The 24298-nt window shown below is 34.1% G+C and overlaps 1 protein-coding gene across 7 annotated transcripts in view; it reads left to right on the top strand.

The window, feature by feature from the left end:
• Window positions 1-24298, top strand: part of SNX13 (sorting nexin 13) — a 143883-nt gene that overhangs the window by 55533 nt on the left and 64052 nt on the right. For 6 of the 7 annotated variants that reach the window (XM_036863039.1, XM_036863038.1, XM_036863037.1 and 3 more), the window contains 6 exons: window positions 12454-12575; window positions 12667-12768; window positions 14146-14234; window positions 18565-18648; window positions 22001-22139; window positions 22544-22632. In XM_036863039.1, the coding sequence (XP_036718934.1) occupies window positions 12454-12575; window positions 12667-12768; window positions 14146-14234; window positions 18565-18648; window positions 22001-22139; window positions 22544-22632 (625 nt within the window). Of the gene's footprint in view, window positions 1-7738; window positions 7801-12453; window positions 12576-12666; window positions 12769-14145; window positions 14235-18564; window positions 18649-22000; window positions 22140-22543; window positions 22633-24298 lie in introns of all 7 variants that reach the window. The other variant, XM_036863041.1, reaches the window with a different exon arrangement.

The following is a 24298-nucleotide window of genomic DNA, read 5'->3' as shown; positions in this document are numbered from 1 at the left end:
AGCTAAATATTTGGGTGATTACAGGAAGAGCCAGGTTTCTTCCATACTAGACTGATATGAATTTATATCTTTGCTTGTTCATTGGTCTTACGTTTTTGGGCAAATTAATCAGCCTCTCTTGAGCTTTAGTTTCCTTATTTGTAAAAAGCTGATAATAAGCTACTTTTGAGGCTGCTTTCAGGCTAAAAAACAATATGATGTAAAACCTGTAGCATACAGTAAAGCTCAGTTACTGTTTGTGCCATTTCTGTGAATGACTTTATTTTTGTCCTTCATTGGCTTTTTCTGTTACTACTAAAATGTATGTCTTCACAGAGGCTCCTTGACTACTTCCAATGTGAGTATCAAGAAAATTGTCTGGTTATAATCACTCAAATACTTTAAAAATTCTTATTCTTGTCTGCTGTGCCCTGTGAAGCATAAGTTATGACTTCTCTCCTTCAAATTACAATCTTGCATAGGGTTCTTAACCAACAGCCCATGAAGCCCTGAAGATGTATGCAGAATTGTCTGTGTTTTTTTTCCTATTGAGTGATTCCATAGATTTTATTTTCAAAAAGGGCCTATGAACCCAGAAAAGATTTATAACCACCAAATTCTAGTGTTCATATTTATTCATCAGCTTGGGGAAACAATTACAGAATATCAACATAAAACAAAATACTCATTTTGAGATATAACAGGAAGAAAAGGATATACTTAGAGTGTGAAGTTCTGGTTTTGAGCTTTAGCTCTATTATTTATTAAGTTCTATGACCTTGAATGGGTAAAAAACATAAATTCTTTGAGTCTAGTGATAACCTATGTCTGCTTATCAGGTTGTTGTTAGGATTAAATGACATCGCATGTGAGAGAGTACTTTGTAATGATAACACCTCATACTAACATTAGTACCTGTTATTCTAGTAACAGTTTAGGGAAGGAAACCTTCCCATAGCACTCGAGTTCTCTGTGGAACCTGGGCATAAATTAGGCTGGAGCTTTAGCAGATGAATCTGTGATAACCCATGTATTTTTATTCTCTCTTCAAATAAGATAGTATGATATAGGATAGAAAGCCCTGGGAGATTTGTATTATAATCCTACCTGAACCATTAAGTTACAGTGTACTTAAAAGAAAATTTCTTAACAACTCTGTACAACAGTGATGCTGAACTTGTAGCAAACTCTGAATTGTGAGGGGCAAACGAGATGATGTGCATGAAATATTTCATAAAGTATTTGTCAACCAATAAATGACTTTTTGAGCAAGTTATTTGACTTTTCTGTGCCTAAATCTCTGCATCAGTAAAATGGGGTAATTTTCTCATTGGATTGTTGTAATGATTATATGGGGGAAAAGTGCATGTAAAACATCATAAGATCTGGCACATAGTATGTGTTCAGTGAATGTTAACTTCTTTGTTATTATTGTTGTTTTTGTTATTTGTTACATTCCTAGGATATATACACAGATTCTTTGACCTTGTCTTCTTAGCTCTATTTTTTTTTTTTTTTGAGGGGAAAGGGAAACAAAATTAAAGCACATGAAATGGAGAGAAATAAAGTGGTGATTTGTGTGGCATTTAGAGGATTTCATCTAGAGATAGAATGGACCAGAGTCACTGATCAAGACCTCATGTGGATTGAGGCCAAAACTGGACTTCAAGAATGGGTGTATTGAGATGGAGAGAGAGGGATAAAGGACATGTTAGGCAAAAGGAATAATCTGAGCACAGTTCTCAGAAGGGGGATAAGGTCAGTGTGTGAGGAGGTCCAAGTGACCAAGGAACCTTGTTGTTCTCAAAAGTGAAATGTGGTTACTAACTCTACACATCTGTTCCTCTGAACCCTAGGGTTAGTGGAAAGGAGATATATTCTAATGCTACTGTGTTCCTTCCTGAAGGGTTTTCCCATGGTGGAAGGACATACGGATATGTAGGTTCTGAGATTCAGTGGTTCTGATGCTGATGGGATCACTGTTCCTGGAATGGCAGGGGGTTTTGCTACTGAACTCAGGTCCCACTGCTCGCAGCTTGAGAGACAAATTTTGGTTGGAAAGGAAAGGTTGTTTTATTCAGGAGGCTGGCAACCTGGGGAGAAGGTGGACTCATGTCCAGAAGCCAACTCCCCATTGCTGATCAGGGGACAAGAGCTTTTAAAAGGGAGTTTCAGGGGTGTATAGGCAGAGGGGAGGGGTCTTTGTGCAGAGCAGCTTAGTAAGCTCTGATAGTCATCTTGAAATTGGTCATGAGGTGGTCTGATTTGCATCATCTTGATTGCTTTAAGTACAGTGAATCTTCAGTTCCAGGGTCAGTTTGTTCCCATTTCCTTGAGGTCAGTTCTTAGAATTGTGTAAGATGGAGCAGCTTATGTCATGGCTACAGTCTGGTCATCATGTAGTTAACTTTTTCCACCTGGTGGGGGTTTTAATATCTGTAAAACAGCTCAAAGGATACGGCTCAATATTATCTGTAGCCCTTGAGGAGGAACTAAAGGTCCTTGACTTTGTTTAAGGACTGAACTATTATTATTTTGTCCTGTTTGACTATTTTCCTTTGTTTCTGTATTTTCTCATTTCTTTGATTAAATTTATTCTTTGCCTGAAGTTTTTCCACAGACAAGAGGCAGGTGGAAGACATGATGGTGGTGGTGGTGGGATCTGTCTAGGGAAGGTCCCAAGGGTCCTGCTTGATTTTAGTTTGTTTTGAAAGGTTTCCATTTTTCTCACTCCCTTTTGCCATAGAAATATAAATCGTATGTTCCTGGACTTGTCCAAAAGGCAAGTACAATAATGGACAGTAATGGACATTTGCAACAGTGAAGTTTTATACTCTTGTCATTTTATATTCTTTTCCATTTGAAAACTTAGCTCAAAAGAGATGTTAATCAGAAAGATGCAAAAAGAATTAGGAACCATCTAAATATTTAGAAGGGGAGAAAAAGTTAAAGTTTTTATATCTATAGAATAGACCAGGGGTGGTTAACTGTATATTTTTATAGTTCATATACTGTACAGTTCACCCACTTAAAGTCATTGGCTTTCAGTATATTCACAGAGTTGTGCAGCCTTCATCACAGTCAATTTAAGAACTTTTTTTAAAAAATAAATTTATTTAATTAATTAATTTATTTTTTGCTGTGTTGGGTCTTCGTTGCTGCGTGCAGGCTTTCTCTAGTTGTGGCGAGCCGGGGCTACTCTTCCTTGCAGTGTGCAGGCTTCTCACTGCGGTGGCTTCTCTTGCTGCGGAGCATGGGCTCCAGGCGTGGCGGGCTTCAGTAGTTGCAGCATGTGGACTCAGTAGTTCTGGCTTGTGGGCTCTAGAGCACAGGCCTAGTAGTTGCGGCTCATGGGCTTAGTTGCTCCGTGCCATGTGGGATCTTCCCAGACCAGGGATTGAACCCGTGTCCCCTGCATTGGCAGGTGGATTCTCAACCACTGCGCCACCAAGGAAGCCCTAAGAACATTTTAGTGACCCCGCAAGGGGACCTGATATCCGCTATCAGTCTCTCCCCATATCCCCCACAAAGCTTCTAGCTTTAGGCAGTCAATTATATACTTTTTCTCTCTATGCATTTGGACATTTTACATGAATGAAATAATACAATATGTGGTCTTGGGCTTCCCTGGTGGCGCAGTGGTTGAGAGTTTGCCTGCCAGTGCAGGGGACACGGGTTCGAGCCCTGGTCTGGGAAGATCCCACATGCCGCGGAGCATCTGGGCCCGTGAGCCACAACTACTGAGCCTGCGCGTCTGGAGCCTGTGCTCCACAACAAGAGAGGCCGCGACAGTGAGAGGCCCGTGCAATGCGATGAAGAGTGGCCCCCGCTTGCCACAGCTAGAGAAAGCCCTCGCACAGAAACGAAGACCCAACACAGCCAAAAATAAATAAATTAAAAAAAAAAAATATGGTCTTTAGTGACTGGCTTCTTTCACTTAGTGTAATGTTTTCAAGGTTCATCCTTGTTGTAGCATATATTATTACTTATTGCTTCTTATTGCTGAATAATTTTCCATTGTATGGATACACCACATTTTGTTTATCCATTCATCAGTTGGCAAACAGTAGGGTTGTGTCTGTCTTTTGGATTTTATAAAGAATGCTACTGTGAGCACTCATGTACATGTTTTTGTGTGGACTTAATGTTCTCATTTCTTTTAGATGTACACCTAGGAGTAGAGTTTCTGGTCGTATGGTAACTCTGTTTAACCTTTTGAGGAACTGCAAACTTTTAAAGAGTGGCTACACATTACCACCAACAATGTATGAGGGTTCCAATTTCTCCACATCCTTGACTGTACTTGTTATTGTCTGTCTTTTTGATTATAGCCATCCTAGTGGGTGTGAAGCGGTATTTCATGATGGTTTTGATTTGCATTTCCTTGATAGCTAACGATGTCGAGCATCTTTTCATGTGCAAATTAGTCATTTGTATATAGAGAATGTCAGATCCTTTCCCTATTTTAAAATTAGGTTATTTGTCATTTTATTATTGAGTGTACTGTACTGCTGCCTGGTTTTGTAAGTACAGTGTTATTGGACAGTCGTGCTCATTTGTTTGCATTTTGTCCATGGCTGCTTTTGTGCTACAGTGGCAGAGTTGACTGAGATGATGTGGCCTGCAAAGCCTAAAATAGTTGCTAATTGGCTCTTTTAGAGAAAGAGTTTGCTGATCCCTGGAATACATAGATTTGCATACATTAAAATATTAAGAGGTAGTATTAACGAAGTAGGAAATACATTAGAATAAAAAGCACACAAAGTAGTGTACACTATATGATTTTAGCTGTGTAAAAAATTGTAAGTATGTAAGCACAGCAAAGAGACTAAAAGAAAAAACACTAAAATATTAACAGTGATCTTTGGATTGTGGTTTTAAGGCTAATTGATAGCTGATACAGAAAATCTAAAGAAGGAAATTACATTTTACAAAACAGGCATGTATTATTCTTATAGCCCAAGACAGACACATTTGGTGCTCAGCAATAAAAATATCTAGGATAACTTTTTGCAACTAAATTCATTTTCCTGTTTCTCTGTTTTTAATATTCTTGTGAACACATAAATAAAAGAAACCGTTTTTCAACTGTAGATGACATGTTTTGTATAGGTAGCCACTGAATCTTTATTTCCTTGGGAAGTTATCTTGAAACTAATGCTTAAATATAGTGTTTTGTACATGATAAGGTAGTGAATACTCAATAAATTATTGTTAATCGAGTTTCCATTTATGACTTCCTTGGTAATTTTTTCCCACAAAATTTAATATATTTCACTGTTGGGTCTAGGAATTTTTCATTTATCAGGTAAATTTTACTGAAAACCTTATTTATTAAAATACTTAATAGCATGAATTTAATTTTTAATACTTAACATTATACTTAAGAAGATTCACAGTTAGCCCCAGGTTATTTTTTTTCTTTTCCTGTAGCTTGATTAAGGCTTCCAGCTCTGTGTTCTTTATACTCAACCCCTAAAATAGGTGAGTGTGCTTCATGTGTGTTCCTCTATCTAAGTTTTTCTTTATATTTGAAGATCCAAGTTCTTTAAAAGTTCTGCATCCTTGACCTCTTTGAAGCATTGGGGCACAGGATGTAGAACTGGATGGATTTCTTAGGTGGAGTTGTAGTTCACTAAATACCATTTCCTTTACTATGGTTATATAAAACTGCATGCCTAAATTTTTCTCCATTTCTACCAATTTGTTTATAACGTTTATGAGTCAGAAGGTTTTGTGTTGTTAAAGTATAGCAGAGAAAACACCAAATTGAAAGTTAGGAACCCTGGTTTTTTTTGTTGTTGTTTGTTTTTTGTTTTTGTTTTTGTTTTAAACAAAGCCTTGATCTCAATAACTATATAATCTAGAATAAGTAATTTAAGTTTTGGCTCTGTAATTATAGGGGTTTGTGGTAATTATTTCGGATCTCTTTCAGTTCTAAAAGACTGAGATTCCCTAGTATGGTTGGTACTAATCTTGATTTGTTTGTTTTCACTCATACTTCCTCTTCAAAACACTCACTCACATTCTCTATCACACCCCACATTTTGAATACCATTTGGGGAGTTATTTTTTATAGTGTGTGGGGTTGCTAATTAGATTTAATTTAGTTTGGGATTAAAGTACTCCTCTAGTCTGTTGTTTTACTGATAGGAGATCTTAGAGTAGGGTGATGATAAACTTTATTTAAACCTTTTATTGTATTTCTGCATGGTCAGAAAGGATGCAAGACTTCAAACGTGAAAGATATTTACTAGACCAATCTTTTCTCTGTAGTTAAAAGTCTTGTATCAATGAAACTTTAAAAATTTTTATTTGATTATCCAAACTAGTACTATTCTGTATTGAATACTGAAAACAATAAATTTGTAGTTTTATAAGTCGACTACTTTCAGTTTTGTGAAGTGTAAATAGTCCCACCATGGTTGATTTTAAGCTGTCAGTGTGAAGTCACTGAATGTGGAGTTAGGAGAGAGATGTGCACATTTGGCTCTCCCACTTCAGCGTACAACAGTGCAGCCAAGGGAAGGGAGCAGACAGATTCGTAACCATGAAGTAATGAAACTTGTTACCTCGTGTGGTTGCTAATTTAGCTCGCATGAAAGAGTAATTCTCCATATATCTTTAAGGATTATGGTAGAGAGTAATAGTAAATTTAATGTAAGTTCAGTTTCATTATTTTATACTCAATCCTTATAACTTCATCCTTAAAGTAGATTTTAAAAGGGAAACAAAGGTGCTCTAGGGAGGTGGTTATGGTAACGTGAAGTATTTATAATATGAGCAAATTGAGACTGGAAGAAGGGGTAATTTTTTAATGCATTTAGGAGCAAGTTTACAATTCTGTGCTTTTAAAATATTGCTCAAATTCAATTTTAGGCTGAAGCTTTTGACGCTAACAACGTACTCCCTCAAGGACTCTTGAAGGGTGGAAACATGTAAAGGTTTATGTATTTTAAAGAGTATATCCTTTATAATATTGAAGTCTGAGGGGGAAGTTACTGTCTGATTCCGTGACTCAAGGAAGGAATTTTTTCTTTCACAGATAGGACACCCACTTTCAGCAAAAGATGTCTGAGTCAGTGATCTAAAAATCCTCTTGTGGAATAAAACTTCTCAAAATGTCTTCAGAGATGCTTGTCAAAATCTACCCAGAAAAACTAGGAATCATTAGTATAGGAATTTTACTATACTAATGATTTTTTTTAAATGTCTGAATTTTGTAATTAGAAGGTAAATAAAAGACCTCATATAGGAGATTAATACATATTATTCTAATTTTATGCGGTTGGTTATTATATCACCCTTATTGATTAATACACATTTAAAAAGTCTCTATATATATGCATGTGTGTGTGTGTGTGTGTATATATATATATATATATATATATATATACACACACATACATATACGTACATACATACTATGCAGTATACAGTATACTGTGTCATTCTTTTTTATTAAATTTAATTAATTAGTTTATTTATTGGCTGCGCCACATGGCACGTGGGATCTTTAGTTACCCATCCAGGGATCGAACCCATGCCCCCTGCATTGGAAGTGCATAGTCTTAACCACTGGACCGCCAGGGAGGTCCCTACTGTGTCATTCTCATTGTTTTAAAATAAGGTCTTAGTAGTCATTTCTGTGAAAAAATAATATAGCATCAGGAACGTAACATTTATTATAGGATTGTTTCTGTGGGAAAATCAGTTTTTACTTTTATCATTTTGACATAAAGGACCTTTTCCTGGGCAGTATTCTGCCCAGTGTGTGAAGATTGCCTCTACTGCCAAATGGTCACCCACCTCTTTAGTTAGGCAGGTCGACATGATGACTCTTGCATAGGCCTTGCTCATTTCCCTCTTTTGCCTGTTCCTATATCCTTCTTTACCCCATTTAAATACTAGTCATTCATCAAAATATTTTTATAATGTGGCCTCTTTAATTAATCTTTTTTGACTTACGACATAGCACTTAACTAACTTCTACTTATTTCTGTGTGTGGGTATCGTCAAAAAAAATTGTAAGCTATTTTTGGAAGGGTACCAAGTAGTACAGTTCTGTACTACTGTAATAGAAATTCTCTTTTGTTAGCCAGTTATTCTCCATTCCCTTTGTAAGACATACTGACTCATGCCCTTAGCATTAAAGCTAAGCTAATAGACTACATTCTAGTACTTTTGTCCACTTCTGTCCCTACCTTTTGACTTTTAAACTTATCAGAAGTTAGGTATCAATTCCTGGGCACAGAAAGTCTGATATAATTGTCTTGTGGTATGAGCTGAGCATGGATGCTTTAGAGGAGGAGGACAACTGAGTGTGTTAAGAAAGGAAGTTGTATTTGTTTCTGAACCTGTGTACCCTGCTTATACTTTTTATTATAATCATATAATTTAATTTACTTCTACATAGATTGAAGAATATGAGTATGACAGGGTAGTTCCTATGAAAACGAGGTCACTTGCTTTGGAATTTACTCAGCTAGTTGCTAAATAGATCACAGTAGAATTAGGTGTGTAAAAGACAACTATAAAATGTTGGTGAAAAGCCTTGAAAGACTCTTACTCTGCATTTGGATTTGTTCACAGATGTCGTTAGTTGTTATGCCATTTAAAAGAAACTGGAAACCATAACTTCCTCAATGTGAGAATGGTTTATTCAAGACGAAGGCCACATTAATAACACTTAGCAAAACATTAATCAAAAGGTCTTATCTTAGTCTTACACTGAAAGATTTACATGATTTAAGTTAAAATGAAATACATTCGTGATTCCTTCTTTTGATCAAATATTTCGATTTACTTACCGATTACCACTTTTCCATGTACTGTGTTCCTGCGTGTGTGTGTGTGTATGTGTGTGTGGGTTGGGATGGGTATGTAGTTAATCATAGATTCTTAAAGCTGTAAGCGTCCCTAGAGAAAAACCATGGAAGGGGCCGTGACTTGCTGAATTTCATAACTAATGACATGGTGTATCTTTTACTTGAATCAAGGACATGTATTCAGTCCAGTTCTCTTTACAGAAGTATTTAGTTGATTTTGATGTGTTTTTTGTGTTACTGATGATGAGCTGTATGCTGCTTAGAATAGATGGCCCCAGTGAAGCAATTTATGTAATCTCAGTCTCAGCCCACAGATTTGGGACATTCATTGCCTTTTTTTGGCATTAGCATTAAGTAGCTTTGGGGTTTAGAGACGCAAAAAGAGCTCCTCAATATATGTCCTATTTCAGAAGTTTAAGGAGTAAAGAAGCAGTTGCTGTATGTGGTTCATGTGGCCATTCTCCAAGCACCTATTAACAGTGCTCTGACCCTGAAAGAGAAATCAGTAAATCAGTATGTATCAAGTGCCTCCAGTGTTTAACATATTATTTAGCCATTGGGGAACACCACTAGTGAATAAAACATAGTGGAATAAAACAGACAAAATCCCTGACTTCCTGAGATTTTTATCTCAGCAGTTGAATTATTTAACTGCAGGTTGTAAGTGCTATAAAAAGTGAAAAATGTGCTGCTATGAGAATATGTAACCAGAGATCCAGACCTACTCCGAAAGAATAAGGCAAAGGGTGAGGGTCAACGAAGAGTGCCGTGTGGAATTGACATTTTAGGTGAACTCTAAAGTATAAGTGAGAATTGTCAAAGGAATGTGGGGGAGAGAAGGTAAATTTATGGAGAGTGTACAGGGTGAGCAGACTTGGCAGAAGGAATAGTCCGTCCAGAGGCACTGAGGTAAACACAGAACAGAAAAGGAAGGACAGTGGGACAGATGATGAGGAAGTAAGCAGGGTTCCAGCTGTGCATGATCGGAGAGTCATTAAAGGGTTTTTACAGCTCTTGTTTTGTATCATCATATTTGTATTTTTAAAAAGATCACTCTGGCTGCTGTATGGAAAATAGAATGGAGGGTAGACTAGAGTGGATGTGGGAGATCAATTAAAAGGCCAGGAATAAGATGATGGTGTTAGAGATGAAGATAAGGCATGCCAAATATATTCAGAGAGCTACACTTGGTAGTTTGACTTTTCCTTTTGTTCTTTAATTAAGACTTCATTGCTTATTTGCATTCCTAGTTAACCATCGTTATTCTTACAAGCATTCTATCAAGATATATAAGCTTCAAGGGCCTAATATAAATTGTATATTCTCAGGGTGGGGTTGAATATATCCCTTATTCTCTTGGTCATATAGGAAGTATGCTCTCATTTTTAAATTCAAGAAATGAAAGCCTCTAAGTAATAATAAAATGAAAGTGTAGATAATAGGATTCCTTGTGTAATAGTCCAGGTGTTTTTACTAACAGTCATGTGGGGGAATATTTTAAACATAGTGAAAAAAGAGCTTTGACTGTAGGCATAATTTAAGAATAAATAATATTAAGAGCTTTAATAGAAAACTACCTGTGGATCAATAGAAGGAAGTGTGGCTATTACATAAATTGAATGATTTTTAAATTTATATTTATATTCCATTTATTACATATTAATCATATACCATAATTTTAGAAAGTACTTCACTGTCACCAAAATATTTTCAAATTTTAAGACAAATACTACTAGAAATTGTTAGTAGATATTTTCCTAATTATATAAATGGGAAGCCATGTACTACTGTTGTTCTTATCTTCCTAACCTAGAACAGTTCCTTTGAGTTGAGATTTACAATAGATTTGCATGTATTCAGGGTAAATGAGTCAAGCAGAGGGAAAATGATGACCTTGGATAGAGAATATGAAATACTGTGTTCCCTGTTTTCCCCACCCTCAATGTATTTGTATATTGAAAGTAGAAATCTGTATTTAATACTTAAAATAATTTTTATGTATTTGCATTACTTGTTAACTTTCGGTCATTTTAAATGTCATTACATCCTCCGTAATGAATTGAGATAGGTTTTAAAATGCCTTCTAAAATTAATAAATTTTGTTTTGTTTGAAAATTTCAGTAAATTCTATAAATAGCACTGTACCATGAAACAGAACATATGTAATTTGAAAGATTATGTATTCTGCTTTCTTCTAAATTTGTTAGAATGAACCTTTTATGGATTAAATGAGCTAATGGCCTATACCAAGTAAATTTTGTTCTTATAAAATTTTCAGGTTTGGATGATTTTGTACAAATATTCATGTAAAGAGTTTTGAAAGATGCTTACACAGATTGTGCTTTTCTTTTTAAAATAAGGACAAAAAGAGACTCTAGAGACCTCAAGGTTTAAGTGTTTATTTTAGATTTTATGTTGAGACTGAGTATTGTTACCAAGTTTAGTGTATGCTTATATACATGGCTCTGACATACTAAGTAATGGTAACCCCTCCTCAGATCCCAGAGCTCAGGTTACATTTATTTTTGTTAAATTGTTTGTATTCATGTACTTATAATTTATGCTTTCTTTCCATGTGTATAACAAAATCATAATTGTGCATTAAAAATCATGAGTGTTAATAATTTGTTTTTGTTTGAAAATAGCCATCTGTTATATTCCTCAATGCCATTACCACATTTAAAAGTTTTTTCTCAAAAGACAGTAATCAAGTCAACTTATTCACTAGCTTCTTTATTATACATGTATGGTGAATTAGCATAATGAATTATTGTAACTTTTTTTTGCTCCCCCATTGTCTATCATCTTCATGAGTAGCCTCTTTATCTTCTATTTATTTGGTATGTTCCTAAAGGGGTGAATTAATTTTAGTGCTATCTTAAGGAAAACAGCATTGAATAACATGTTTGTTTAAAAATATCACTTAATCCAAGGAGATGTATAATCTGGTTTTATCTGTTGTATTTGTTATCTGTTTCACTGGTTTACTAAATTAGCGATGTTTGTTGAGGTCTGTTGCTTTTGAGATAAGAGTACTAGGTAACTTAATAAACTTAGTAATCACCTTTTTCATGGGTAAGTATTTTACATTACTCTTTACACCATTTCCATGTGACTGTAGTTATTTCAAATAGTTAAGTTTTTAAGTGTTTGTATATGCAAACAGAAACCAGTCAGGCTCATACCAAAGGTATTTGGTTCAAAACTTGGACCGTATAACTAAAAGGAAGAATGTGGAGAATTCAGAAAGGGTTCAGAAGGAACCAAGAAATATCTCAACTGCTCTTTTAAAAGCAAGCAAAAACATTCTGAATTCCTAATATATTGTTATGTCTGGGATGAGAAATTGCATAATATACCTGTTGTCTTTTCTCTTATTTATTTTAAGCATTTAGTTAGTACCTTTAAGCTTTGGCACATAAAATACTTCAAAGAATATTGTTCGAGGGTTTAAGTAGATTTGATAAACTGGGTCTTTTGAAAGGGAATGCTAAGATGTAATAGTGGTTAAATGAGTAAAATCTCAGTATAAATAAATTCAGTCTCTTTGATAATCATGTTGTCTTTCAGTAGTCATTAAATAAACTTATTTTTTGATTAAAAAAAGCATTTATGTAATGCTTTTATGTCATGTGTTTTTTGTAAGGTCAAAAGAAATAGACTGGCAACCTTATTTTACTACACGCATTGTAGATGATTTTGGCACACACCTGCGAGTATTCAGAAAGGCTCAACAGAAGATAACAGAGAAAGATGATCAAGTAAAAGGTAATATCTTTATCCCCTTGGAAAATTAGGATTTTTAAACCTGTTTTTCTTTGTTATTCTGTATGTCTTGAATTGTTCCTTCTTTGTCTAGGTACAGCAGAAGATCTTGTAGATACCTTCTTTGAAGTTGAAGTTGAAATGGAGAAGGATGTTTGCCGTGACCTAGTGTGCACATCTCCCAAAGATGAAGAAGGTTTTCTTTTCAGTTTAACTTTTTTGAGAACAGTAACTGTTCACATTGGTTGGAGACAAGTTAGCAGAATCAGTGAACAAATATAAGCGTAAAATCTAAGAGTGAAATTATTCTTACAGGACAGGCAGCATAGTAAAGACACTGTTGCTATTCACTTTATTGTATTTTTTAACTCTTAAAAGTAGTTTCCAGATTCTTTTTTCTTTTTTTAAGGTCATCTTTAAAATTTAAAGATGGCAATTAAAGAGTACCTCTTTCGTCATCTTTTAAAATACAGCAAACTGAAACATTTTATAATTATAAATTTACTTTTTTTGATCTATAGTAATTTATCTTCCCCTTGAATTTATTATTTCTATTTCAAGAGTACACCTGTTACCCTAAATATTTCCTAAGGGAATGATTATAATATTTCAAATGAAATTTAGAGAGTTGAATGCACTTTTCTTTTTGAGAGGTTAGACCCGATGAGCTTTAGCTGAGGATGTTGTCTTTTCCTAGTTTTACAACGACTAGGAGACTGTGCTACTTGGCACATTTTTTTGACTAGCTGTTTTTTGCGTTGGCCAAAAAGTTCATTCTGACCCAATAATTATATTCCCGGGAAGTGTCAGCATATGAACAATTCAGAAATGCATTTCTAGTTGTGGAAATTGTTTTCTTAGATTTTTTTAAAATGTGCTCAGCTTTTTTATTTCTTTGCCTTCCTTTCTGCTTTTTCCCTTTTTCCTTCTTTCCTTTTTATATTTATTGTGCAATTCAGTTCTTAACTGCTACTTCATTAGCACTAATATGAAATAACTAAATGTAAGAAATAGATATAATAATGTACAGTCCTTTTATGTAAATCAAGCCCTCCTCAATCAGTAAAATATTGGGTTGGCCAAAATGTTCGCTCGGGTTTTTCCATAATGTTACAGAAAAACCCAAACGAACATTTTGGCCAACCCAATAGAAGCGCATACTCTTCTTGTTATTACCTGCCAAGATAGTGGAAGTTCTTTCCTGAAAAAATAATTACAAGTGTATTTTTAAATGTGCAAACAACTTTTAAGTATGCAAAGATATGTGGTAGAAGTATAGAATACGTGGTACAACTAAAACTTTTTGGGGAAAACACTTTTGTAATTGAAGTTTCTCAACAATTCAAAATGTGGGATAGGATTGGGCAGAATAAAAAATATGTATTAGTTTGATTAATGAATAGTTGCTATTTGGAGAACAATAAAGGGATTTTTAGTGAATACTGATTACTAAGGTAATAAGCTGGTATAATCAGGAAACTGCTTATTTCTACCTCTATTTGTGTTTTATATCAAGAGTAGGTGGAGACTTCGTATTTTCTAATGTTGTTATAGCTACTTCTTTTATTTCTAGGATTCCTAAGGGATTTGTGTGAGGTCTTATTATATTTATTGCTACCTCCTGGAGATTTCCAGAACAAGATCATGCGATACTTTGTCAGGGTAAGCCTAAGCTCATACAAAATACATGGCTGTAAAGAAACTTAGAGTAGTAATTATTAAAATTTTTGTCCCAGGACCCTGTTACGCTCTTAAAAATTATCGAGGACCCCAAAGAGCTTCTGTTTATGTGGGCTTTATCTATCACTATTTATTGTATTGTAAATTAAAACTAAGAAATTTTGGAACACAGAAATACACAAGCCCACATTCCATTAATGGTATCATCACACCATCATGTTCCTTTTTGAAAATATCACTGTATGCTTGTCTCCCCCTACGCCCCAGAGGTTCCTGGACAACACCTTGAAAACTGCCTGAGTTAGAGTTAGATACTTGGATTTTTGGTTATAACAAAGATATGTTTTAAATTTTCTTTAATATAGCTTCACCTATAAATTTACTTAAATTAGGCTGACTAAAGTAACACTTCTGGATAGAAACTTTCAAAAAAACCTGGGTAGCTAAGATTCTACTTCTTGTCATTGGAAAATAAGTTAAGTCAGATGAGAACAGTAGTCTCGGACTCATTTATTCCCTGGGTATAAACCTTTGGAGTAAAATTCTTTGTACACATGTAAAGGAATAACATTTTGGCTTTGGCTACTGGTTATGATTGAGAAATGCTAGCTAATGCTAACATTAGCCCTTACCCTGACTGAATGGGTAAAATTGAAGTTTCTAATTTTTCTAAAAATGAAAGCTTATGATCTCTTTAGTCTACCATTCTGCAGAACAGATACACCAATTCCTAAGGTGTTTGTTGTTATTTAATGCTTGTTTGTTATTTAAGCAGTATCGACTTCCTAATAGCTCTCTAACTTGAGTTCAGTGCACTTCTCAGGTAGGGAAGTGAAGTGAGAAGAAAATGCTTGATTTTGATGGGAAGAGTCTGATAGATTATATATAGTGAAGACCAATTATTTGGGCTAGTCATTATCAAGGGAGGTAAATATCTGGCATGTCTATCACTAGATTCACATCTACCACTGAAGGAAGATACTGCTAATCAGTCATCATACTCATTCATGCTGATTATTTGGCAGCAGAGTCTTTGTCTGCCTGGTACTCCAGATAGCCACTGTTAGGCAGTATCTCAGCAGCATTTCACATGGCTGGCCATGTTTTCCTTCTTGAAACTCTGTCTTTTCTTGGGTTCCATGTCATTACTGTCTTCTCTTTTTCTCCTCCGTTGGTCTCTTTTTCAGTCACCTTTATATGCTTTAATTCCTCTTCTGCTTAACTTTTAAATATCCAAGTTGTTCAGTTCTGAGCCCTCTTCTTGCTCATCCATTCCTATGGCTTTAAACACCAGCCAAATGCTAATAAAAATTTATGTCTTTAGTCCAGACTTCCCTTCTGAGCTCTAGGCCACTCTGACCAGCTGCCCACTAAAGTCACTATTTGATTGATTCACAGCCCTTTTAAACTTTAAATGCCCAAGATGGAAATCTTATTCTTGCCTCCAAATCCTGTCTACCTTTTATGTCTTTTCTTCATCCCAGTAATAACTATCCAGCAAATGTTTTAAATCTCAAGTCCTTTTAAAAGGCTTACAATAAGACTGTGCACGATGTGGCTTTGTTTACCTCTCTGGCCTTCATGCCATGCCGTCACTATGTTCCAACTACATTGGCTTCTCCAGAAGTGCCATTTCTCCCCACCATAGGGCTGTCTCGTACTCTTTTTCATCTGCTTAGAATGATTCTCCTTCTCTTGGCTAAATTGTATTTGTTCCACATATCTCACTTCCTCAGAAGGGCCTCCAATCTAAAAGCCCCCTCATAATTCCCTATTAGCGTAGGTAAGTACTGTTTTCCTTCATAACATTTACCATATTTTAAAATGATAATTTGGTTGTTGCATTTACTTGCTTGATGCCTCTTTCCCCCAGTAGAATCCTAAGTCCTATAAAGACAGGGGCCATATTTTGTATTTATCATGATTATGTACTTAGTGGTTATCACAGTACCTGCCACATAGCACATACCCAATCAGAGAATTGGGTTTAATGCAAAAGGAAACCTGTTTGTCCTTCTTGCTGGCTGTGGTGGACATGCTACTGCTGCTCCTTAAAGATTAAATTGACTTTTACGAGACAGGAATGAAGATGAGTCTTGTTACATGGGGTTATAGTTTAAAATAAGTAGGACAGTTTAAAGAGCAAATATGTTTTGCCATAGATTGTTCTTTTAGACCAATATTTATCTTTGCTTGAGTCTAATTGAGTTGAGTATAATTGTTAGAGCACTGCAATCAGTTTGTTTTTCTTTTAACTTGGTAGTTCTTTATCAGTTTTCTTTTGTTGATAATTAAATCTAGGTTTTCCCAAAAGACATTTTGTTCAGATTAAATAACAGTTTAGAGAGTTCTTAGTTCTTTCCTTTATATGGATCCTTTGTATGGATTGTACAGATCACAGTATTTGACTGAGACAATTGCTGTTTAATTACTTCTCCTTTCTTCCATTACCGTGTTTTATTGATTTAGCGATTCATGGCCTCAATGACTCTATCTTTTGAGCCTTCATATTTGGCAGCTGGTGCTTGTCTTAAAGTATATGAAAATTATCTGGAAATTGATACATATTTTGGAATATTTAGAGCTCTCACTAGAACCTGTAGAGGAATTGTTGAGTCATATGATTACATCTTGACTAACCAAACCCTTTCATGAGGCAAATTAGGAGATCAGCGTAGTTTTCTGAGACATATTGACTGTTTGCATTAACTAATAAGAAGCACTAGAATTATTCAAAAATTTTGTCCACATGTTTTTTTCTCTCACTTTGAAAAGAAACTTTCAAAAAATACTTTTTTGTTTGTGAATTTTCTCCTTACAAAGTACATTTTAAAATGTGAGCTTCTGTGGTCAGATACATAATTTGAAGGAAGGGATTATATAAATAAATATAATTTTTAAGAAGTTAGAGTTAAAGCTAACCTTGAAAGAATAAACAATTTCTTCTACTTTGAGACTGTACGATGTCTCAAAAGAGATTTCAGAAAGTTACTGGAGCCTCCATTAGTGCCTTTTGGAAATATGAATTCATCATGGGGGAAAAGTTGTCAAAAGACTTGTACAACTTACAAAAGTAGAATTTAAATAATGTATTTCTCTAAAGGAAAATAAAGTGAAGGCTACCTTCTGTGAACTTACACCAGAAAATGGCACAGATAAATTAGAGATCTGGAAAGGAATAAATAAATAAATTGGTCCTTTACTTAGAAAAGTGAAACATCCTGTTAAACTTGTAGCTATTTAGCCTCTCCAGTATTCATAAGAAATGATATTTCATAAATTTAGATATCACAGGCATAAAGGACTGAAGAGTAATAACAGGTAAAAATATTGTCTTAGTAGAATCAGGACTGAATTCTTAGTTTCTTCATTTCCATCATTTAATATTTATCAAATTCCAGCCATGTTTAAGACAATGACCTTGAGAAGAAGAGGCTAAATATTTTTGAAGATAGATAAATCAATAGATTAACTAATCTCACTCATATACAAAAAGTTCCTGAAGAGCTGTAGTGTATTAGAGAAGTAGAAGATAGAAAATTATATAGAGAATGGTATGTGATAAATGGCTTAAATACAGGGCATTAGTGTATTTTAAGCATATAAGTGAAAAAGTGTTCAGCTGGAATGATCAGGGTTTATTTAATTGGAAAATTAATTCTGTACTCAGTCCTTGAAGGAGAGGCAGAATCTTAATAGGTAGGAGCATAAACAGCTGCAAAGAATGGGAAGGTATATTCTAAAGAATGTTGAGTAATTGTTTTAACATGTTATTTTATTTTTATTATCTTCTATTAGGTAAATTTCAAACTCAGACAGGTATAGAGAATAATACAGTAGACATTTATGTACCAACAACCCAGATTTAACCACTGTTAATATTTTGCTGTAGTTGCTCTGTCCCTCCCTTGAAGGCAATCACTATTCTAAGATTGGTATCTTTTCCTTTTCTTTTTTGTTTTTATACTTTTAATTTAGATGTAGGAACCCATAAGCACTTATAGTGCCATGTTTTGCCTTTTAGAAATGAGTATAAATGCTAACATATTAGAGGTATCCTTTTGCTTTTTTTCACTCAACTCTACTTATCATTGTGGCCATGTATCCAAGTTGATATAGGTGGCTTCATCTCATTTAACTGAGGTATACTAGCTCATCTTTTTGTAAAATCATGTCACTTATCAAGTTTTACTTTTACGTGTACCTTACCTTTCTTAAGTAACAGCATTGTGTTAGGAAATTTACATTGTGCTATTGATTTGAGAAGTATATTAGATTAAGTTTGTTTTTGTGTTTTAAAATTTTTGTCCAGGAAATCCTTGCACGAGGAATTCTTCTTCCATTAATAAATCAACTCAGTGATCCTGATTATATTAATCAATATATCATATGGATGGTATGTACTTTGTAAAATTACAACTCTTGTTTTTAAAACAGTTTTTTAAAATGTACAAATATGATTTGGAGGTCAGGATGATTAAGCAATAATTTATTCAAGAAATTAAGTAAAAATACATCTAAAGATAATCTTTATATTTTCAGTATTTCTGTTTGCTTATGTGTTGAATGTACTAGCCAAATTCTCTGTAAGAAAGTTTGTTGATAAGGTAATCTTCCTTACAATTTTGGTGCTGTTTCTACTTATTTAAATTTAAAAAAGGATATTTTATTGTCTGTGTGTATAGATGATGAGTATTTTTAAAAACTGCTATTTGATTTTAAATACAACTGTGTTCTGAACTACTTAAATAGTATGTACTTTACATTTTATTCTAAATTTGTTTCTGTAAGTTGCTTAGTATGTCTATAAGTTAGATAACTCAGTTTTCTTATTCGTCAGATATATCAAAGGGTTAGTGGTTATTAAGTTTACTAGCTCTAATTTTTTTTTTTCTGGTTATATATGCTTTCCTCAATAAATTCATGGCTGAGGAAGAGTGTAAATGGGCTATTACTGGGAATACTTTGATAGATACTTCTAGGTCTTTGATTCATTTTTTTGAATCTGAAATTTCTTCCCCACAGTGTCTTCTGTTAACTCAGTCTAGCTTTCCTAGGAAGAAACTACTTGATTGTTCTTTGTTTAACCATATCCATTATCAGACTTGCCATTTTTTATTGTTGTTCCTGTTGCAGTGTTTGTCTCTCCCATCAGATGGTGGGTTACCTGCAGACAGAAATTATCTTACTATCTTTATGTTCCTAGAGCCTTTCATGGAGGTCACAGAACTTGATTTTTCGTTTCCTTTGTCAGCTTCTTCAGAGTCCTGCTAGGCTCTACTAAGAGCTTTAAAAATATGCATATCCGCTTAGTTAAAACTTTAAAAAATACATGCCCTTTGCTTAGGAATTCTACTCCTGAAATTTATTCTAAAGTGCTAATAAGCAAGTTTGCAACAATCCGATTTAAGGCCATTAATGAGTGTTGCAAGGAATACTAAAAAATTGAAAGCAATTTAATTGTCCCACAGAGGGATAATTTAGGCATATTGATACAATAAAATACTATGCCGCCATTATTATGGTAGTGTATCTTTATGAATATGAAAAGATATGTATATTTTTATGTGAAAGCATAATTAAAAATGATGTATGTGTGCATATCTAATCTTTTAAAAAATATATAAGTAATTATATATTTATGAATGACTATGATTCTGATAAGATGTGTACTGACTGAAATGTTAATAGAGAGGTAGGATCCTGAAAGTTTTAATTTTTCTCTTTTGTTTATATATTTCACTTTACTTACAAGGAGTATTGGTTATGTAACAAAATGAATTTTTAAGAAGTAAGAAACGGGTAAAATTTAAAAACATTTGAGTAATAAAGTAAGAGTAAATGACATTAAAAAATTTTTTTTTGTAACACAAAAATAGATATTGTATACTTACCTTAAATAATCAGGGTACAGTACTGTATAATCTTACCTATAGTACAGAAAAGGATGCGTGTTTACCAGAATGTTATCGTTATCTCTCACTCATGAGGTTAGGAATTATTTTTATTCCTATTTATATTTTTCTTTAGTTTTCAATTTTTCTTTTGCTAAGCTTATATTAAGTATATAATTAGTTATATGGGAAAGATATTTTAGGGGGACTTAACACATACTCAAAAAAGAATTCAAACCATCAAATTTTTACTTGTTCTCCCCACAGTTGGGCTGGTACTATTATTGTGTATGATGGGTGGGTCTTTTTATTATTTAATGAACAAGAATTGATCACTATTGTACTTTGCTATAAAATATCAGAAAATATATTTAAAAGAGAAAATCCTTTATATCAATAAAGGATCTTTAGCCTACTTTGTTGTCTGGTTTGCACACTTTTGGCATTCTTTGTGTGGAAAACCCTTTATGTGTGTAGGTATTATAAAGATTAAAATTGGCTCAGTTCTTACTCTTTCACCCAGTTAAATTTCATATTAATGATATCTAATTGTATAGTTTATTTCTATTTGAAAGGAAAAGTTTAGAGCAGTGTAATAGTAACATATATCTTCTCTATATAAAGTGTTCATGTTACCCAACAATAGTTTAAAATTTTTAAGTCATTTCTAAAAATAGTGTGGACGGATTTGCATTATTCATCTCGAAATATATATTTTATTTCTTTTTAAGACAAACTAGTTAATGTTAAGTCCTATCTCTGACTGTGGAATAGAGTACCTAATTGGTTCATATTGTTATTCCCCCGCCCAGAGCAGATAAGTGAACAGCTACTTACTTGTTTCTTAATGTATTCTTAGAAAAATCAGGTCTTTAAAAACCTACTTCTTGTTGTATTATTGAAGTAAAATTTATACCAAGTGAGAGAAACTGCCAAGTAGTCCTACAAAGTTGTGTTATAATTTTGTACTTCCACTCGCACTGTTTGAGAGTTTGGTCTCTCCACATTCTGATAGACATTTGGCCTCGTCATTTTGTTATGGTTAACTTGCACATCCTTGATGACTAATGATTTTGAGCATTTTTTCATGTGCTTATTGGCCTTTTTTTTTTTTTTTCTCTCATAGCTCTGGACTTACACAATCCCCAGTGCTTTGACTCCTTGTTTAGAGTGGACAGTATCCCAAGTTGGCTACCTTTTCATAGCTCCCCTTACTGTTTCACTTAGCTTAAATTTTGTTGGCAGTCATAGTCATTCGTTCCTTCACAGCATCCTCATCTACCTTCCTCTCTCTCTCACTTTATTATTTGCTTGGTGAAACCACACTCTGGTTAAATCCAACTTAACCTTCTACTCCATTCCTATTCTTAAATAGCAAGTGGCTGGAGAAAAAAGGTGAAATAACAGTTATTTATGTCATTACAGTGATTCTGTTAAATTTATGTCAGAGAATGCCACTCTTCTGTTTAAAACTCTCCAGTAACTATTTATTCCATTCAGAGTGAAAGCCAAAATATTTACTAAACCCTACCATATTTGCCCTGCATTACCACTGATCTCCATTACTCTTCTACACTTCTTTAGTTTAGCTCTAGCCGTCATGGCTTCCTTGCTATTATCAGACATTCTGAGCATGCTCTTTACTTTGTAGTGTGCTGTATATCTTACTTACTTTGTTAATAGTCTGTGACCCACGAGAATTTAAGTACCAAGAATACAGAGATTTTCATTTTGTTTTGTTATAAACAGAGGGGATATAGAGGAAAGTTGTGCCTGGCCCATGGTAGGCACTCAAGATTCTGTTTTCACTTAAGCGAGTCTCCCTCCCATCTGTATTTTAAACTTTATTTTCAGATCCGTGATTCTAACTGCAACTATGAGGCCTTTATGAACATTATTAAATTGAGTGACAATATTGGAGAGCTAGAAGCAGTCCGAGATAAAGCAGCAGAAGAATTACAGTATCTTCGATCTCTAGATACAGCTGGTGATGGTAAGTATTGATAATTTATTTAAGCATAAGAATGTCTTACTTCTTTAATGATTACTGTCTTCACACAGAACTTTAATTTACCTAAATGTCATTTTATGCTATTAGTTGTTTTCACCTTAAGTAAATCTGACTTTTATTATGCTAATATGTGCTGAGACTAAAGCACAATAATTTTCTGAATATGAGACTCTTATTATTGCAGTTATCTCTAAAGTAAAGATAATTGGCATGGTTTAATTTTAATTAAATAATTTCACTGTAAAATTTCCAGTTATTTCTTTTATTAAATAAAATAATTGCTCTATTCATTGGTTATTATGTTAAATTGTAGTAAGTGTATGTTTAAAGTATTTCACAAGTAACACTGCCACTTTCTACCTCATAATCAATTTGTTTGTTTTTAGATATCAACACCATCAAAAATCAAATAAATAGCTTATTATTTGTAAAGAAAGTATGTGACTCAAGAATACAACGGTTGCAGTCAGGCAAGGTAAGTAAAGTACTTTTGAATTAATATTTAGTTATAAATACTTTATAATCATTAAAACATCTAGCAAATGACAAAAGGTAGAATATTAACCAGTGTAGCACTCTACAAAAGAACTAAGAATTTAGAAAAAAGTTTATCTTACATAATGTAGTGTAAGTATTTGTTAAAACAAGCTAAAGAGATTAAAATGCTGCATGAAAAATACTGAAGTAATTAAAGATTTTATTTCTTGATTTATATATTTATCTACTCATGTATTATTTATTCAAAATTCAACATTTATTATATTTTGTACACTGGGCACCTTTTTTTAGATGGACCTAACAGAAATCTCTCTCATGGAGCTTACATTTCCATAACATCTTAACAGAAAAACCCGAACGAAGTTTTTGGCCAACCCAGTAGTTGCAGAATCAGAAAATTAACCAATATATAAATTGATGTATTATGTAAAAAATGTAAAAAATAAGTAAATGTGAAAAAAATAAGTAAAGCAAAGTAGGGTGATAAAGAATGTCTGGGAGTGTTTTAGATACATGGTGAGAGATTTGGTGACATTTGAGCATAGAGAGATGTGAATAACGAGAGGGTCCTGTGAATTTTTTTTTTTTTTTTAAAGGAATCTTGCAGGCCAGGGTGAGAGCATGCAAAGGCCCTGGAATAGGAAAGTGCCTGGTGAGTTAGAGGAGGTCATTGTGTCTGGTATGGAATGCATGAGAGGGATTGTAGTAGGAATGAAATTAGAGAGGAACCTTGGGGGTTAGTGCCATAGTCAGATTTTTAAGAATTCTAATTGTGATAGGAATCCATTGGAGATTTGCCCTGGCAAGTGACATGATGTGACTTACAAGTTAAAATGATTACTTGCACTCTTTGTGATAAATATATTGTGGTGGAGTGGTGGGGACAAGAATGGAAACAGATCACTTACAAGACTGTTGCATTAGTTCAGTAAGAGATGTCTGTGGAGGTTCATGTGAGAAGTAATTAGAGACTAGATATAGTGCTAACAAGATTTGCTAATGGATTAAATACGGGATGAGAGAGGAAAAAAGGACTCAAGGATGATTCCAGAGTTTTTTGGCCTGAGCAACTGTTTGAATAGTGTTGTTGTTTACTAAAACGGATACAGCTGAGGGAGGAGGAAGTCTGGAAGAGAGAATCAAGGTTTGAATGTTTTAGTTTGAGATCCCTGTTTGACATTCAAGTAGACATGCTAATTGGTAAACTTGAGTTCAAGGGAATGTTTAGTGATGGAACAAACTTTGAGAATCCTCAGGATTATCAGATATTTATTTAAAGTTAAAAGACTGGATGAGGTTACCTAAAAGAATGAGTTTAAGTAAGAAGATATCAAGGACTCAGTCCTGAGGCCCTGCAGTTACTTAGTGTTTAAGACAAAGTGGAAGATCTAGCCAAAGAAACAGAGTGACTGGTGAGATTGAAGGAAAACCTGGGAGTGTGATATCCTCGAAGCCAAGTGTAGAAAATGTTTAAAGAAGTGAGAGATCAGGTATATCAAAGGCGACTAATAAGTTGAGTAAGATGAAGATTTAGAATCGACTATTGGGTTTGCCAGCAGGGGGATTATTGGTGATCTGATGATAGCATTTTGGTGAATAGTGGAGAGAAACCCTGACTGGAGTCAGTCCAGGAGAAAATGAGA

The sequence above is a fragment of the Balaenoptera musculus genome, chromosome 9, assembly GCF_009873245.2.
Source record: "Balaenoptera musculus isolate JJ_BM4_2016_0621 chromosome 9, mBalMus1.pri.v3, whole genome shotgun sequence".
Lineage (NCBI taxonomy): Eukaryota > Metazoa > Chordata > Mammalia > Artiodactyla > Balaenopteridae > Balaenoptera > Balaenoptera musculus.
Note: the sequence above shows the minus strand (reverse complement) of the source record. Positions and strands in the feature narration are given on the sequence as shown.